This window comes from Falco cherrug, chromosome 4, assembly GCF_023634085.1.
Source record: "Falco cherrug isolate bFalChe1 chromosome 4, bFalChe1.pri, whole genome shotgun sequence".
NCBI classification, from domain to species: Eukaryota; Metazoa; Chordata; class Aves; order Falconiformes; family Falconidae; genus Falco; species Falco cherrug.
Genome location: NC_073700.1, coordinates 109,751,727 through 109,769,771, shown reverse-complemented (window position 1 = coordinate 109,769,771; position 18,045 = coordinate 109,751,727). Strand labels below are relative to the sequence as shown.

The 18,045-nt window shown below is 47.8% G+C and overlaps 3 protein-coding genes and 1 long non-coding RNA gene across 4 annotated transcripts in view; 1 reads left to right on the top strand and 3 right to left on the bottom strand.

Moving 5' to 3' along the window:
* Positions 1-3,556, bottom strand: part of HOXA3 (homeobox A3) — a 45,537-nt gene extending 41,981 nt beyond the window's left edge. The window contains exon 1 of the mRNA XM_055708234.1: positions 3,424-3,556. The gene's annotated coding sequence lies outside the window, so the exon portion shown is untranslated. The remainder of the gene's footprint in view (positions 1-3,423) is intronic.
* On the top strand, positions 329-5,034 carry LOC129735923 (uncharacterized). The gene is made up of 2 exons (XR_008731922.1): positions 329-2,220; positions 3,431-5,034. It is a non-coding gene; the product is annotated as an uncharacterized LOC129735923 (long non-coding RNA).
* Positions 5,035-5,662: 628 nt separating this feature from the next.
* Positions 5,663-8,110, bottom strand: HOXA7 (homeobox A7). The gene is made up of 2 exons (XM_005445771.3): positions 7,589-8,110; positions 5,663-6,508 (listed from the first exon to the last, which is right to left on the bottom strand). The coding sequence occupies exons 1-2, from the start codon at positions 7,962-7,964 to the stop codon at positions 6,225-6,227; spliced, it is 660 nt and encodes a 219-aa protein (XP_005445828.1). The 5' UTR covers positions 7,965-8,110; the 3' UTR covers positions 5,663-6,224.
* Positions 8,111-13,762: 5,652 nt separating this feature from the next.
* HOXA9 (homeobox A9) lies at positions 13,763-16,857 on the bottom strand. The gene is made up of 2 exons (XM_005445792.3): positions 16,272-16,857; positions 13,763-15,131 (listed from the first exon to the last, which is right to left on the bottom strand). Exons 1-2 carry the CDS (start codon positions 16,822-16,824, stop codon positions 14,893-14,895), a joined length of 792 nt encoding a protein of 263 aa, XP_005445849.2. The 5' UTR covers positions 16,825-16,857; the 3' UTR covers positions 13,763-14,892.
* Positions 16,858-18,045: the final 1,188 nt, after the last annotated feature.

Sequence of the window (18,045 nt, the reverse complement as noted above, 5' to 3'; positions counted from 1 at the left end):
GCCCGCCTTACCACCGAACCTAGCTTTTGTGAAAGAGGCCGACGCGTCCTGCGTGGAAGAGGTCTTGTATCTTAATGAACACCCTCATAATTAACGCAAAGGTTGTGGCCGGGGGAGGAAACGGTGGCCTTCCGGGGAGGGGGATTTTTGGTTTGCACCAAATGCCCGAGAAGGCCCCGGGAAGGGCTGGGCGGGCTCCCGGCGCCCCCCGAGCAGCCCAGATAAAGTTCCACGTGTCCTTTCTCCCCGAGTTCCCCCGCCCCCCGCCAGAGTCCACCCGAGGAAATAAAACATTCAAATTAAAAAACGAGCCAGTAGGACTATTCCCAATTAATACAGCCCTGCTAATGAGTCAGCAGAAGCCAATCGGTTTCGTTGTTGCTCCGAATAATTTGATTAAATGTGGATGTGTGTCTTTAAAAGGGAAAAAAATAATACGTGAAACAAATATTTCCACCTTCATTTTTCAACATGGCAGTTACCCCATAGCGGAAATATAATTCTTGGCCCAGGGCAGGGACAGTAACAGTGCTGATGAAATACGCTGAGGCGCTTTTAATTCAGCCGTAACCCTGCAGTTCCTGGAGATAACATGAGGTTGTTCATTCCAAGCTGTATTTACTCATAATCCGTGCTCATTACAACAGATTGAATAGCCTGACTTTAAACGCGCTCTGACGGAAAGTGACATTCGTACGAGCCCTGTTTCCTAAAGTAGCTTTCAAAGGAGAGTTTTGTTGTTGTTGGGAGACTATTTGTCTCATTTCCGGGGGCAGATTACGATACCTATAAAACAGTAGTGAGTTAAAACATCGCTCCACAATAGATTGTATTGTTCACAGTCTCAGCTGGACTTTCACATTCAGATGTTGATTGCCTCCAATTTTATTTTTTTTTTGCTCCCAACTTCCTTAACCTCTTCAGCCCGGCTAATCCATAAACACACCTGGTAGAATTACAGCTCACTAGCTGCATGCTTTGGAAGGTCATTTCAGAAACATGTATTTCCTGAAAGCCAGCCTTCTCCAGAAAAAGGTTTTTACTCAGTGAGAATAGAGTTAAAAAATGAGGGAACACCAGCAAACAGATACACAGCACGCTAAATACAAAGAGGTCTTTAAAAGAGTAGATTTTCGCCAACATAGGTCAGAACGAAAACGCACCGTGAAAAATGAATACTCGGGCCGAGCGAAACCCACCAGCCTCACTTTAAACAAGTTGTGGCCAGACAGTCTTTTGTTTCAATCCATCACACAGAGACAAAAAAAAAAAAATCACTCTAAGTTTAGTTATATTTACATTTTATAGCATCAGTTACAGACTGATTTTTTTTCTCTTTCTCTCTTTTTCTTTTTATTTCTTTCCTCCTTTTCAAGATACTGTTTGCCTCCAAACCAAACTGTCGAAAGCCCGACAGCAGGCAGCGAAAATATTTCTTCGTTGATCCCATAATATTAAAAGGAATGAAATGTGCACGTTTGCCTGGCTGGGTCGTGTTAGAATAGTTACAGTGACAGCTAAACAATCTGCACTGCAATCTCCGCTTCAGTCACATTCAGGCATCCTTTCCGCTCCTCCCCCCTACCCCCAGAAAACCCCGAATTACAATAATCTGTTACCCCCCAGCTCTGTTGGGGAAATGCCCTGTCCGGACACATTTCGCAGCAGTTTCCCTTCACCATTTCCCCCCCTGGAAAGCAGAAAGCCAACCGCTGCATTTTGCCACCGCAACAAAATCACACTTTGCGATACCCGTGTATTTAATCCGCCTTTTATTTGTTTTCGGAATTCCCCGCATCCCCAGCACCTCCTCCACCACACACTTCGCCTTCCTCCTCCCGCCGAAAACCCGGACGGCAACCTCAGCCACCCTCGGATACAGGTGCGGGGGCAGTAACCCTCTTAAACTGAAAAGCCTCCTTTTCCTAGGATATAAAACCACTTACAAATCCTTATCATGCTCGGCAGCGTCACCAAAACCAACCTTTAACTAATAGCTCCTAATCCAAACAGTTTGGGCAAGGCGAACCGTTGTTTAGGCTGACGGGGTGCGGGAGCCTGGCCGGGGAGGCGCGGGCGGGTCCTCCCAGCCCGCTCCCACTGTAATATTTTACAGTTGACACGCACCGAGCTACAAGCGGAGGGAAAGGGGAGGGGGCAGAGCCGGTCCCGCAGGAATATCTTGCCCGGGGGCGAGCCGCGATGCTCCTATAGAAAAAGGTAGGCCAGATTTTTTTGTTGGGTTGTTGTTTTCTTAATTATTTTATTTGGTCTTTTATTTGGGTTTCCCCCGAGCAGCGCAGGCTCCCAGCGCTGCCCTTCCCAGGGGCTGCGGGGGCCGCTCCGCGCCCGCCTCCGCCGTTCCGCCACGCCGTGGCAGCACTGAGCACCCGCGGCCCCGCAATAAATAATCCGGCGCTCACTGCAGCTCCAGTCCGGCGGATACCGCAATGCAATGCAAATGCAATGCTTTATCAGCCCGGCAGTACAAGCAGAGCCGGGGCCAACACTTAAAGCGCCCAGAGCCGCTCACTTGCCATAAGGAGGCGGGAGCGGAGCCGGGCGGCGGCGGGGGGTCTCGGGGGCGCCGTCCCCGGGGCCCCGCTCCCCCCCCGTCGGCACACACCGCGGGGCACCGGCTCGCCAGCCGCCGCTCCCCCCGCCCCAGCGCCGCACCGTAACAGTCACAACAAGGAGGGAAAGGGGGGAAAAAAGCTCCATCTCCGGCGCTGAGATCAGTTTAGCTGCTGCAAATCCCGCTCCGCGCAGCCGAGGAGCGCAAGCTACCCACGCCGGAAAGCGCCGGCACCTCTGCTCCGATGGACCCACGGCGAGGCATGGGGGGTTTGCAGGCAGCGCTTGATCTGATAAAGAAAATCAAAGACACATTCGCGCTGTTTCCGCCGCGCAGAAATAACCTTTCTCCTGAACATGCCAGGGGAGCCAGGAGTCATTGTGCTGACTGCTGGGTTTTTTTCTGAAACAGTAAAAATTAAATTACATCTACATTTCAGCTGCCGCAAATGAACTTTAAGTTAATGCTACGAAATAAAAAAAAAAAATATGGGGGGGTTAATTTTTTTTTTCCTTGTGCTGCGGGGAAAAAAAAAATCAAACCAACCCGGATTGATACTATAAACCTACATTCTGAGAAAATAACCTGAATGTCACAGCAACCCTCTGGCAAATGCAAACAGAAATAAACTTCGTGAAAAAAAAAATCCACAGCGTCCTTGCTAAATAATAGAAAGTAGACAATTTATTTAGGCATATTTTTGCATGCACTGGTCAAAATCAACTGAGCTGCAGCCACCTCTATTTTTGGCCGGTAACATTTCAATTTGGTTTAATTGCACATGTCTAATATTTAAACGTATTAAACCATGTTTCCCTGCTTACGGTAGTGTCATATACATTTCTCACCTTTTAGGTTCTGGCTCACAGGAGCCCCTGCGACTTTGACAGCTGTCGCTTTGGCTGCACAGGAGACGAATCGCCCTCCTTTTGGTGCCAGAAGAAGCAGGAAATTAGCCAGGTTGCAAGTTGAAAATCTGCCACGCCAGTGCTTTGAATCCAATATGCCACACCTTCCAGCGGGGGAACTGGAAATTGCCATCCCGGATCTGTGTTCTAGGCGGCTGCTTATGCCGAACCTCCGCACACTTTGTTCACTATTGCCTTACAAAGAACAAATGAAATGGGGATTGAAAGCCAGAGAGATCCGAAGCAGGACAGAGCTCAGCAAAAGAATGCGGCTCTATTCTCGCAAGGGAAATTATAAAAAAGTTCATGTTCACGGTTACCATCCACATGACCGACAACGACCAATGGAAAAACCGAACAACTCATAAAGTTGTATTGCAAAGTTGTAAATTTTCATAAACAACAACGGATTTATGGCCTTTTCCTCATCACTAAGAAGAGGCAGGTCTTAGAGAGGCGCCATCTTACCACAGAGGCAGCCCTGGAGTTTTCTAAAAGACCTGGAGTTTGTACTAATTTTATTAAAATTACAATTAGTACGTTGACCAGGAATGGAGTATAGCAGGAAAAGGGAACTTCTGTGCAAATGATGCTCTGGTTCTACCTGCATTTACCCGGCCGAATAAAGGGACTTTTAGGGGGAGATTTTTTTTTTCTTCTTTTTTTAAAAAAGATTGAAAATATTAGATCTCCTAGACATTACGTGGTAGCTGGCAAAACCGATACATTTTCTAAAGCGGGGGGATTTCCCCCCTTTTTAATGCTATCCTGATGCCCCTCCGCCCCCCAAAAGCTGCACGCACAAACCACACACGTACTTGACCAGATCATTTATGCTTGGAACTTTCGCATCTCACTTTCTGTTCATTACAAATTATTATTTCACTGCATGTGATTTCGGCTTGATCGCCGGCCGGCTGGACAGAGGTTATGATTGCAAGAGGACACGGGAACACGGTGGAAGGAAGCCCTCCCATAAAGAAGGCTTTCCGCTTTATTAATCAACTGCGCTAGGGGGAAAAAAAATTCAGAAATTGACTGATTCCTATCAATTCATCACCTTGCATTTTTTTCCTTTGATTACGGAAGAAGAAGATTTATATGGTCTGATTTCTCTATTTGTCTGTGTAAATTATTTTTTTATGCTTCCTTCGAAATGTTTCCCTAATAAACAAACACAATTCATTGTCAACAAGCATATTTATTTTCTGTGTAACATAAAACACATTTATTGTGGGAGATGTTTGAACACGGTATCACTTCCAAAGAGAGTTCACAGACATTTTTTTCCCCACTTCCAATACTTACACGGCATACCCAAATGTTCACAACGAACACATCGAAACACATTGTAACATACAATTTTTGAATAAACTTTCGCCAAACCTTCAAGACGGATTTATACAGAGTTCTTAACAATACATCATGCTACAAAGTTTCCAAATTAATTACATACTTCCCAATTTATGACATGATCTTACAAATTAACTCCAAGACGAATATAAATGACAAAAAAAAAAAAAAAAGAAAAACCAACAAAAAAAACCCCAACCAGTATCTGCTATTGTAGGAAAATTCACGGTATTACATATTAACACGTTCAGATATTCAGGACAAACAGGGTTTTTTTAAAGGTGGTTACATGGTCATTTAAATTCACTTCTCAAAGAACACTTCCCGCTATATTAAGATCAACCTAGAATAAAACGGCCTTTAGCAGAGGCAGCCGAAGGTAGAAGCCAACGGGAGATATTAAACCGCTTTGTACAATATTGGCATGTTTGCTTCCTCGGAATAGTAAAGAATCGAGAACAAAGATATATTGCAGCATATGGTTTTCATTTATAATTGCTTTGGAATAAATATATTATTTTAAATTTAAATATATTCAGCCTTTTCGGTACCAAATTCTATACCAAAGCTATTGATGCGTGCTTTTCAAATGACTACACTTACATTTCTAAAAGCATTTTGCGATTCACATTAGTAATGTTATCTTCTTTCGACTACTAAAATACAGTATACTTTCGAAGATAGGTAGGCGGAGCAAGATATATAGGTAGTCTGGAAAATAGGTAGTACAAATCATTGCTGTGGATTGTAGTGGTTTGTGGAACATCTTTTTTTTTTTTTTTTTTTTTTTTTCCCCTTGCCGTTTAACCTTTTGTTAGTGTAGCTGTTAGTTATGATACTTTCCTAACAATAATTAAAAAAAAGAAAAAAAGAAAAAAAAAGAGAAGTGCAGAGCTACTTATTCAAAATTAGGTAGTTTTTCTTAATGTGAGCCTAATGCACTTTTCCCCTTACACATGATTGGGACTATTGAGTCAGGTAGTTATTTCGGAAGGTCACGGTTTACCATCTGTGCAAGCAGCAGTTCTCTCACTGAAATGTCTCCTGGACAAACTCAGCCAGGTTTGGGTAAACGAAAAAACAAATGATTGTAGGATGCTCTTAGGAGATATTACCGAGAAGTTCGGCACAGGGCAGATTTGGGGAGTACAAGAGAGTGGAGAGAAGGCTGGAAAGCCACCCCAAGAAACATTTTCGTGTTTGCAAATGCTCACTTGCAAGATGATTATTAAAGGGAACTGATATTTTTGTATTTTTTTAAATAAAAACAGTGAGTGTCTCTCTTTTTTTGTTGTTGTTTTGTTTTTTCTTCTCCCCTCTTTAAAGGGAGCTTTTCCAACTGTCATGTGCATACGTTATACTGAGATCGCTTCCTCGAGTGGGACTCCTTAGTCCTCCTCCTCTTCGTCTTCTTCCACTTTCTCGACCGAGGCTGCTGCTGACGTGGGCTCGTTGGGAGCCGGGGTGCTGGAGCTCTCTTCCTTGTGCTCCTTCTTCCACTTCATCCTCCGGTTTTGGAACCAGATTTTGATCTGCCTTTCCGTCAGGCAAAGGGCATGGGCGATCTCTATCCTCCGCCGCCGAGTCAGATAACGATTGAAGTGGAATTCCTTCTCCAGCTCCAGGGTCTGGTAGCGGGTGTAGGTCTGGCGCCCTCGCTTCCTATCTGGACCTGAAAGCAGGCACACACGGCCAGGAGTTAGGCAAGAAGAGAAGTGGAAAGTTTTCTCTTTTTAGTGTTGGGTGTGTGTCTGGGTTCATTATTGTTGTTATTATGATTATTATTATTAAACAAACAAAAAGCGGCCGAGCGAGAGTGAATGATCCCCTTCCCTCACTTCCACCCGCCCCCCCACTTTGCCCTAACAAAGACATTTCAGCCACACGACCTGCCCTGCTCAGGCAGGGCAAAAATTAAGTTGCTCGAGACCTAGAAAAAGTGGAGAGAAAGCATTCAGGAGAGGAGGTGGGGGAGGAAATTGCTTTTGGGAGGAGGAACTTTGCCCCCAGGCTATGTATTTCCCTAAAACCTTCCAGACTTTCGCGTTTCGCAAGGGGAAATAAAAAGCTGGAAGGCTGGGCTGTATTTATTTTATTTTCATGTCGGGGGCTCCCTACACACACACACACACACACCCCAACCCCGCCTGGATCGTAAACAATACATCGCATTTAGCTCCAGAAGAGAGCTCTCCTTTTTCACACACTCTCGCCCCCAGTCCCGTCCCCCCGTGTCGTCGTCGTCCCCCCCCGCCCCGTTTTCCTGTTTAGTACATTTCTATAGATCCTTATCTCCGTGGAAAGGGCAGGGGGGACGAAAGTGGCACGTCTCGGCAACGTGGGCTGGCAAAGTCTTCAGCAGCCCGTCCCCCGCTCCTGAACGCCCCTCTCCCCTCCGCCTTCCCCCGCCAGCGGGATTTCTTTGCCCAACTTCGGCAGAGGGCAGGGGAGACGTTTACCCGTGGGGGCTCTGGGAGCCCGCAGCCAACTCTCCACATTTCTATAGCAAACAGCGCAAATCAACTCAATGCTAAAATTCCATAGCAAATGGAGTTAAATAAATTTACGAGGCTAGAACCCATTAATTGGGCAATAAAAAGTTTTATGATACTCATTTACATACAATGCCACGGGCTTTCTACGCAATGGCGCCTCGGCTATAATTAAAACCATAAAGGCTGTGCTGACAGTAATTCTGGCGACACGCTTTGCCTGGCTGCCACGGCTCCGAGCCCTCTCCGCTTGCCCCTACCTGAAGACCTCATCCAGGGGTATATCCGGAAATTAGGCTCAGCCTGGTTGTGCAGGTTGCTTTCCTCCGCTTTCTCACAGCTGGGTTTGGTTAGCTCATTGCAGAGGACGGGAATGTTCTGATCAAAAGAGGAACAATGCAGGTTGTAGGCATCAGAGCCCAGGCTGTATCCGGAAGAGAACGGGCTTTGATATATGGTACTGTTCACATTGTACAAGCCGGGCATGGAGGAGGCGAAGGCACCCGCGCCTGGTCCATAGCCGCTTCTCTGGGAGTTGCTTGCAAAGGAGCAAGAAGTAGGCTCTGCATTTTGGAAAAGAGAAGCCCCCGCCGTATATTTGCTAAAAAGCGCATTCACATAATACGAAGAGCTCATAATTTTGACCTGTGATTTGTTGTCCGGCAGGCTTCAGTGTCGGTTTTACGAGGTAGCGTGATATATGATAACATTACACCCCCAGATTTACACCAAACCCCATTTTCTTTTGGACTGAGCTGCCTCGAGCACGTGACCGGTCATGTGACGCCGCCCGCCAATCCCCGCCCGCCTCACAGGTGGTGCCGGCCGCGGCCCGCCGGTGCCCGGCCATGGACGGGCCGGGGCCGCCGCCGCCGCCGCGCCCGGCAGCGCCCTCCAGCCGCCACCGCCCCCTCGCCCCCGACGGCGCCGACACGGGGTGGGGGCGCTCGGCCCGCCGACGGGGCGCGCACACCATGTGGTCCTTCAGGCGGACCGAGGGGTGTCTCGGAACACAAAATAAAATAAATAAAATAAAATAGAAACTTCGAAGGTGGCCGCTCGTCACCCACGCGTTGGTTTTTTTTCCGTGAGGAAAATAAGCGGGCGGGAGCCCCGCGGCGGGGTTTGCGGGGGGTACCCCCGCCACGCCGGGCCCCAGCCGCACCGCCGCCGGCCCTGAAGGGCTGCCCGAGCCTTGAAAATCCAAGGCGGCGCCCTGGAGTAAGCCTCGCCGGGTTCCAGCCCCCCCCGGGAAAAAACACGGGCACCCTCCCCGGAAAAAAACCAAACAAAAAACCCTAAACCACCCAAACACCAAAAATGAAGAAAAAAATAATTATGCCAGCGCTTAACTTTCTGAGCGCCTCGAAAAGAAGAAACAAAATCAACCAAAATCCCCAGATTTGAAGAAATCGCCTACAAATGGCTTCAGATCTCAGCCGCCCCTTTTTACCTTTCTGCCCTAACGTACCTTACAGCCCGACGCGTGAGGCGGCGGCGGCACGCTCAGATGACGGGGAGCGCCGCTGCTTTTCTAAACACTGGGCTCCCCAACAATGCGAATGGCTCTCCATTGAGGATGCTGCACCGTGCCCTTCCTTTAAACGGATCGTAAAATGAGTTTCCTTCCCTCAGACAGGGAGTCCTGGTAAAGACAGCTTTTACTGCCTGCCTGTATTGCACATCATAAACTGGAAGGAGCACAATGGAATTGCCCCGGAAATTCTCCTTTCAATTATAGTTTGGTGCCCCGTGTACAAAGACTTTCTCACCAGTTAAAATTGTTCTCGGTGATATTTCGCACGGACCCTAAACTTTACGTTTTGTAAACGTGGGACACCGTCTACCCCCACACACACCTCCATGACATATATACACACACACACACACACACACGCGCGCGCGAACCCTTTGGGACTCTTTATGCCCGGTTATTGCAGCCCCATGAATACAGGTTACTGACAGAAGCAAGTAAATTCTCTAAAGCCGGATCCCTAAGATATTGGTGCTTCAGAGCATTCAAATGTGGCGGCTGTATGTAGATATTTGCCAAGTATTAAGTACGTGAATATGCAGTTATTATTTGCAGGCGTAAGGCAGAAGCTGGTGAAAGAGCCCTATTCGGTTATTTCTCCCAATTCGCCAATATTAGACAATATCCCCGCGGTCGCAATCGCGATGTGGGAACACGCCGGCAGAAGAGGCTGTTGGAAAGGAAATAAAGGCCCAAGAAGTTAAACGAATGCGATGCAAACAAGACGACGACCAAGAAGATCAAAGAGGCTGAAGTAGATGACATTAGACCAATAAATTGCTCCTCTAGTGACAACGTACCAAGATGCAAGAAGAAAGAAACAGCAAATATAACCAATGTCTAGACTTAAATATGGATAGCGTAGAACCACTTAGATTAGCTGGGTGGTTGTATTTCGAGCTCTCTGATTCTGTACAATTTGCACATTTATGTATTTTTCTTTGCGTGTGTGTGTTTACTGCCGCCACCTTTTTTTTTTTTTAACATATTTTGCTTTCAGCTTTTTTTTCCAGCCAACCCCCAAGATTTCTCAAAAAGTCTTCACTGAATAAATTTAAAAGAACCCCAGACTTGGGTTCCCTCCACCTTATTTACTTTCCCCACCCTCTGCGTGTTAGGCATAGCACTGCCTCTGAAACAGCCTCTGTAATCTCCAGTTTTGTCGCTTCCAAAACTAGGCTACATCCCCGCGCCTGAAAACATACATTTAATTTAATTTCTTTTTTTCTTTTTTTTTTCCTTCTCTTTTTTTCTTTTTCCCAGCCGAGGAAACGGCGAATGGGAGCAGACTGCAAGGTTTCAACCACCGCAATATTCTCACACGATTAAAAAAAAATCCTCTAGGCGGGATTCGTGGTATTTTTTTTTTTTCGTGTGAGCTCTGGACTACTTCTCTTTGCCTTCTGAGCTTTTCCGGGAAGTAAAAGGTAGTGATAAAATGGTGCTCATAAGTTATAAGCGACCTGGGAGCACTACATGATTATGGCTTGTGTATTAAGCAGTATCTTGATGTGGTTCATACTAGAGAAGATGTTGTTGTTTTGGAGTCTGTTCCCGCCGTAATTTATCCACAATTATAATGGAGCGTACTGTGCCAAGTTATTACTCAATATGACGACGCATAAACACTTTTTAATTTCAATATAATTTTACTGCTCGAGGAAAAAAAATAATTAATCATAATAAGTTTAGCAATGCCATTGTAGACAAACATTTGATAGGAAGACTCTTGTTAGAAAGCAGGGAGTGGCTGTTGTTCTTTATCCCTGGAAAGAATTAAATCTCTGAAACAGTGCGGGGGAAAAATAGCTCAGTGCTTGCATTCCTTCCCGATGCTGAACTTCGATATAAAGAGATTGGCTTTGATTTAAGGAAAAGTAAATAAAACACAGAGAAAGTAGTTTTGTTACGGAGTACTGTGCAGCGATTTGTTTAGTTGTCTGGCTTAAACTTGAAAAATACAACGTTCATACTTCAGCCCACATTTTCTGCTTCCTTTCCTCCTGCCTTTATTTTCCTTCCAATTAGTTTATCCCACTCTCTTTTGGCAACTGCAGTCTGAAAATACTCCGCAATTCCTCGCTAAGCCTCATTCTCAAGGCACGAAAGCCAACAAAAGCAAAACGGAAAAAAATACGAAAACGATTGGAGGAAATCAAAATAGAAGGCGAGAAGTTAGGAATGACTTTGAGACACGTCAAGTTTGCAGAGCATCAGCCTGCTAGCATCTGTATCATATAATTACAACGGGTCCCACAGATCTGGAATTGCTGGGGACACAGGCAGGGATTTTTATTTGTATCAAAGACAGCTGTTGAGGAATCTCACTGGCCGGTAAATAATTTTCAGACGAGAGGTTTGCGGCGCTGCCGTTTCCCCGCACGGCTGTGTCTCCAGCTACGCGGGGCGAGAGGACACTGGAGAACCCGTCGCTTCGCCCCCCGCCCCCAGGGCGAAGGTCTTCGGGCGCTCTCCTCCCGGGCTGATCGGGCTGATCCTGCCCGAGCTCCTCGATTACCCCTTTCTCCAAATATTTCAGTTCTCACCAGCCCTTCGGGAGATCGGGACACCCTGTTTGCAGGCTCAGAGGTTCGCCGGAGAAGGGCGAAGATTTGGGGCAAGGGGAAGAGGAGCTGGCAGTTCGGTGCCAGGGCTCCGTCCGTCTCTGTCAGCTACTAGGAAATGCCTTGCTGTTTTGAGAATAATAAATGCAGGGTATGTCCTTGGTGCAGAGCAAGCTTGACTTTTACCACGAGTGCAACGAGCGTGGCCAGGCGTAAAATGCCACCCTAACCACACCCGGTGGCAGCGGTGCATCCCTCACCGTACTCCCGGGATAAGGGGGGAAAAAACCCCCAACAACTCAAACCTATCGGCCTTTGCGAATACCACACCGGCGGTTCCGACCCTAGTTATGCTCCCATAAAGTCGACATTTTAGGAGCTTTCGGGGAGGCGGCCGAGCGCTTGATGGCGGGCGGCCGCGCGCTCTTTCGCGGGCTCACAGCGCCACCTGCCGCCGGCCGGCCGCCACCACCGCCGCCCCGCCGCGTCGGCCCCGCGGAGCCAGCGCCTCTGCCCGCCAGCGCACGGGAAGATAAATGTCCACCTCCCAGCCTGGATTTAAGCAGGGGAAGGCCAATAAAAGGTTGTTATTTCCGCTCGCCCGCTTTATCTAAAACAGCCAGACAAAACAAATGAAAAGGCTTTTGTAGAAAATCTTAATTGTGGCTGGACAGTTGTAAACTCATTAAGAGCCGAATTCCAGACAGTTTGCAGACCCGTCATTTATTACACACTCTTAATGCCGATTCTTTGAAGTTGCCTCTGTCTGCAACAACAGAGGGCGTCCCAGCATCCCCAAATACTGGCTCAGGGATCAATTAGGGGCTTTTTGTGTGTGTGCACACCAGAACGAGCTCCCCTTTGCTAATTAGAACTCATCAAATCTTATCCCGGATTTTTTTTTTTTTAAGGTGAAGCCGAAAGCTTTTTTTTTTTCTCTCTCCCGCAGTTCTGCACATCTGTAAACTTCTTGCCGGCTCCCTAAGTTTTGTCTTTAGCCCTGCAGCGTTTTACACCCCATAAACGGTTACAGCAGTCATTTTCTTTTATTGCACTGTATGGCTCTGAATTTTCCTAACAACAGCTTCTGCCAAGACCATAAGTGTGTTCCGTCTTATTTTGCTTTAAGTACATATATATGTGTAAGTGTACCTCCGTAAAACGAGAATGCTTTTATTGTTATTCGACATATTTGCAAACAAGGGTCGGTGTGACGCAGAAGTGTGCTGCGGCTCATATTATGGAGGATATCTACTCTGAGCAGTAAGATGTCCGCCCAAAACAAGGGTAAATTTCAGCAAGCTCACAGACTTCGCTATTTTCTTTTGTTGCTGAGCTTGGTTTGGCTTGGGGCGGCGGGGGAGGGGTGGGTGCAATGGGGGTGTGTATGGAAATCTTCCACTCCAAATAAACCTTCTTTCTGCGTTGTTTTTTTTTAATAAATCCTATTTATCTTCTGTGCATTAGCCTGGTGCCAGCCCACCTCTCTCCTTCGGCTAAATCAGCGAGTGAAATTGACAGCATAAATTCTACCGTAATTTTCAGTAAATTTTTATCTGTATCTATATCTATACATACATGTATAATCTGAGGCGCTAGTAAAAGGCAACGGGTTGTTTTTATTTGCCACGAGATATTTAAAAAGAGGAAAAAAAATCCCAAACGTAAAGGGAAGGGAAGGGAAGGAAGAAAATAGATGATGTTTGAAAAAAACATATTTTGCATGGGCAATTATCTCTAGAAGGGAATTTACAATGAAGGCGCTGGTAAGGCGAGCCTTCTCACAGAGCTTGTTGAAGCACGCTTAGTGCTGGACATTTTCTGGTGGAGACTAATTAACCATCTCGGCTTAAATGTCGCTGTCTGGGCTGATTTACATTATTGTCCGCACTGAAAAACGTCGGACATTTTGGTTTGGTCCTGAATCCCCCCCGCCCCGCCAGGCGGATTTATTAAAATCGCGTTACCTCGCGGCTGTGCCCCCGCCGCCGCCCGAAGGGGCTCCCCCCTCGCACTGCTGAGCGCCCGCTTACCAAGTTATACCCGGGAGGGGGGAAGCAATGCCTCCCCTCCAGCCAAGCAAGGGCATTTAGGACCTGAATCTACCCAGTTAGGACGAAAATAAGCCTAAATTTTCATCACCTGGGGTCTCGTTTACAGAACCGGGGGACTGTCTTGGCTCAGAAATAATACCGCTGCTCACCTCGCCTCCGCAGCTGCCCTAGCTGGTGAGATTCTGTGTGCCGTAGAAGAACCCCTCCTTAATAATCTTAAAACATCACAAAATATAAAAGAATCAATATCTTTTATTTGGCAAAAAGTTAAATATAATTTCAACACAACGATTTGGTCAGTAGGCCATGAGGTAACTATTTCAAAATAGACAGTGTACGTTCTCCATCAACATAACTTCCCAGATTTATTTTTTTAATTCGATACAAATTTACAATAACCAAATGTAGGTTTTTATACTGTATAATTTATTATCAATAAAATTAACCTTCATTACAATAACCATCAAATCATTCGATTAAAATTAAAACGTAAACCATAGGTAGTTACCCTTTTCACATATACGTATAGCTCCGAAATCTGATAACTGCTCACTGGTGCAAAAACAATATTTAAGCTAGTCTGTTTATTTACTTCTTTTAATATATAGATTATATATACAACCGACAAAGACAGTACTCTATATGTATCAACTGTGCATACTAAAATGACTTGATTTTGAGAACCGTAATTCTCAGACATCCCGGACGAACTCTTTTTTCTTTTTTTTTTCTTTTTTTTTTTTTTTTTTGCGTTGGGATATTTATATAATATATATTTTACAATCAAAGGTTAACTGTCTAATTATACAGAAAAGACTTAATACACTACAGAGCTATACTCTATGCAATTTTTATAATAAACAACCTGAGTTCAAATTGAATTCTAGCTTACAACATTACATCCGGTACAGCACCCAAGCACATAAATTGAGTCACAAACATAATTACCACAATAAAACACAGTGTTCAAGTATTAAAGCAGAGATCTCTCTGCCGCGCAAAGAGCGAATAAAATTAGCTACGTAGACTAAACTATACAGTCTGTAAATAGTTGTGCATTATGAAAAGGTAGTTTTTTTCCTTTTTTTTTTTCTTTTTTTTCTTTCCGTAAGTGAAGAAACAGGTAGATTTATACAAGCCAGCTAAACAGCCTCTTCGTGCTAATGCCCCCTTTTTCTTTCCTATTAGAAAATGAAAAGTCTTACTGTACCTGTCCTGGCAAACTGGCCTCTGTGACAAGGTACAATCATAATCAGAATTTGCCAAGGGAAAAAAATGAGGCCTGGACCCAGACGCATTGCATGGCAGAGCTCGAGGGGAGGGTATTTTGTTTGTTTGTTTTGTTTTTAACTTTTTTTTCTTTCTTATATTTTTAAACTTTATGCATTTTCAATTTAACCCGCGTGTCGCCATCATTCATCCTTCGCTCGATCTTTGTTGATTTTCTTCATTTTCATCCTCCTGTTCTGAAACCAGATTTTCACTTGTCTCTCAGTTAAATTGAGGAGTCTGGCCACCTCGTATCTACGGTCCCTAGTGAGATACATATTGAACAGAAACTCCTTCTCCAGTTCCAGCGTCTGATGCTTGGTGTAAGGGCATCGCTTTTTCCTGGTGGATCTTGCGTGGAGCCAGTTTGCAGCTGGATTATCTGCAACGAAAACAACAGGAGAAGTTCAGGCTCGGTGGCGGGGGGAGGGAGGGGGCTGGGAGGGAGACGCACGCAGGACCAGCCGCGGAGGTGTCCCGATACTGGGGTACTGGGGTTTAGGACGTGGCGCTCTTTTCCCCAGACACAGAGGATGGCGAGGCACAATGGACTCCAAAATACAGACACATGGAGAGGTCACACGCAACTACACGCGGCAAAGCCCCGCCGCCCCCGCCTCCACTCGCCTTTTTTATTGTTTGTAGGATGCAATTTTAAAATACTTTCTCCTCCTCTCTCTCTCTCTCTGGTAGCTCCCTCCCTCCTTCCTGGCCTCCCCCGCCCCCCCCCCCAATCCCACCACCCCCCGCCCCCCGCTCCCAACTGCCAGCCCGGGGAGTGACCAGCCAGACCAACATGTCATCGAAATTATTTCACTTTTTAATATCGACCTTCTCCCGTGTCATCACTGGCAAGACCCAGGGAGCTGGCGAGTCGGTTTACAGCTGGCATAATTAAAACCTCGCCCGCTTAGGACCCTTATTCGCACGGCGTTAATCGCGATAGCAATCCCGAGGCGCTCTGCCATCAGTCCCGCAGCCCTGAGAGCATCCAGCCTGGGGTTTTTCACCGAGGAGACGAAGGGGGGAGGAGGGGACACCAAGTCAACGGCGAGGTTTCTGCTCTCAGCCCCGCAATAGCTGCCCCGGCCTGCGAGCCGTCTCAAAGAGATCAGATTCACATCCAATGCTTTCTGGGGCACCCCCTCTCTCCCCGGCGGTTGCCCACGCCTGGGAGCGCGGCCAGGCAGGAGGATGCGAGCACGTCCTGCGGAGTTTACCGGGGTGGCTGGGGCGGGGGTGGCGTCTTTTGCCTTTTTTTTTTTTTCCTTTCTGTTTAAGTTGCAGTTGTAGGGTGGGTTTTTCTTTTCCTTTCAGCCTGGAAAGCCCGAGCCATCCTAGATCCCGTTCGAGCCTGCGACAGGCAGCGCTGGCCGTGGCAGATCGCAGAGCCCGGCGAGCTGGAGCAGCGGCGGCAGCAGCAGCAGCCGGTGCTCGGCCGCGTAATTAGCCCCAGCGCCTCGACACCTCCCCGCGGCCGGCGCAGCGCCCTGAAGTCCATTACCCTCGCAGTTCCACTTACTTGGATCGATCTGCGGTTTCTCTCCGTTTGCCTCACTTTCTCCATTGCTTTCAGAGAATGCGCCTTCGTGGCTTTGCTTATCCCTATCAACTGGAGGAGAACCACAAGCATAATCAGAGAGAGACAAAGTGTGAGTGTCAAACGTGGTACAGTCAGCCCTTCTGGCCGCCAGCGGTTCAGGTTTAATGCCGTAATGCCTGCCGGTAGGTAACCCGGGGAAAGACAAGGAGCCCGGCACAGGCTCAAGCCACGAACGCATGTACCTGCCGTCGGGCGGTGCCACGGGCGCCTGGTGGTGCGCGTAGGGGTGGTAGACGGCGGGGACGCCGCTGGCGCCGGCGGGGTGCGCGGGGCTCCAGGGGGGGCCGAAGACGGGCGCCTTGGGCTGGAAGCTGCAGGGGGCCAGCTCGGGGTGCTCGGACAGCGCCGCCGGCCGCGGCGGCGGCGGCGGCCCCAGCGGGGCGGGGGCGTAGCGGGGCGCCGCCAGCTCGTCCCCCTCCGGCACCAGGAAGGAGTCCACGTAGTAATTGCTGAGGGTCCCGGGAGCCGACATGGCGGGCGCGGGCGGCGGACCCGCCGCGGTTCGGGGCTGCGGGTTTCACGTAACAACTTGGTGCTGGCGGAGAAGTAGAGTCAGTAATAAGTTGAGGGCAGCTCGGGCGCCCATTGGCTGCCCCGGTCACGTGGCGGGGGAGCAGAACAATAAAGTATAAATCAGTCCGCGGGCTATTAATGGGTCAGTGTTTTCCAGCCATAATTTTTATAGCGAGGCCATATGTTTTTATGCAAAGGCATATTTGAGTTATACGGCGGGGTTTGTTTTAATTGTGGCCAACTGAGATTAAAAGATCAGATTCCGTATTACAGCCCCCCTTCCCTCTTTCTCTCTCTCTCTCTCTCTCCCCTTTTCCCCCCCCTCCACCCCGTTTAAGCGGACTATTTTATATCATAATTAATCATCCCATCAGTGGGTCGTGTTCCCCGCGAAAAAAAAACCCTACCACCACCCTTGTGATCGGAGACCTTCACATAAAATTATACAATAATTGAAGCAATAAAAAAAAAGGCAAAATAGCAGTTGCGGTATACTGTATTTAAATATATATTTATTATATTTCATAAGGAGTTATTGTTTCGGGAGCCACGGGGTTGTTATTAAGTCAGTAACTATGAGCGCGCTCATTTGCATCGCTGTGTTTCACAGCAGTAAAAATTTACGAGTGCTTGGAAAGGTTAAATTATACTATTGTGTTTAGTTTGGGAACTCACTGTAAATAATACCGCTCCGATCGGCTCAGAGCTGGCAGCGGAAAGTCAAATTCAACGTATCCCCTTTCCGAAACTGCGCCGCCGAGCCGGCCCTCCCCGCCCGGCCGGAGGAGGACCGGGGCAGGCGCTGGCTCGGTATTTTGGCTGGCCCGCATCAAACTGCACTTCACCACCCACCCCGCCGGGCAGAGCGCGGCAGTGACCGAAACACCGTCTTCGTCCTCCCCGCCGCGCCTGCCTGTCCCTGCCCTTGGACGGGGCCGCTGCGGCCGGGGACCCCCTCGCCAGGCCGGGGACAGGAGCCGGGGCCGGGTGGCGCGGAGCGGAGCAGCGCGGAGCCGCCGTCCTGGCCGGGAGGGAAGGAGCGCGGGCAGAGCCGGGCGGCGGTATTTATCACGACGATTAATTCTTTAACTATGCAAGGAAGCAGCGGGGGGAAAATGGAGAAAAAGCCCCGTCTCCCCGCTGCCGAAAGGCTCCCTGCTTCTCAGGGCGGCTATCAAAG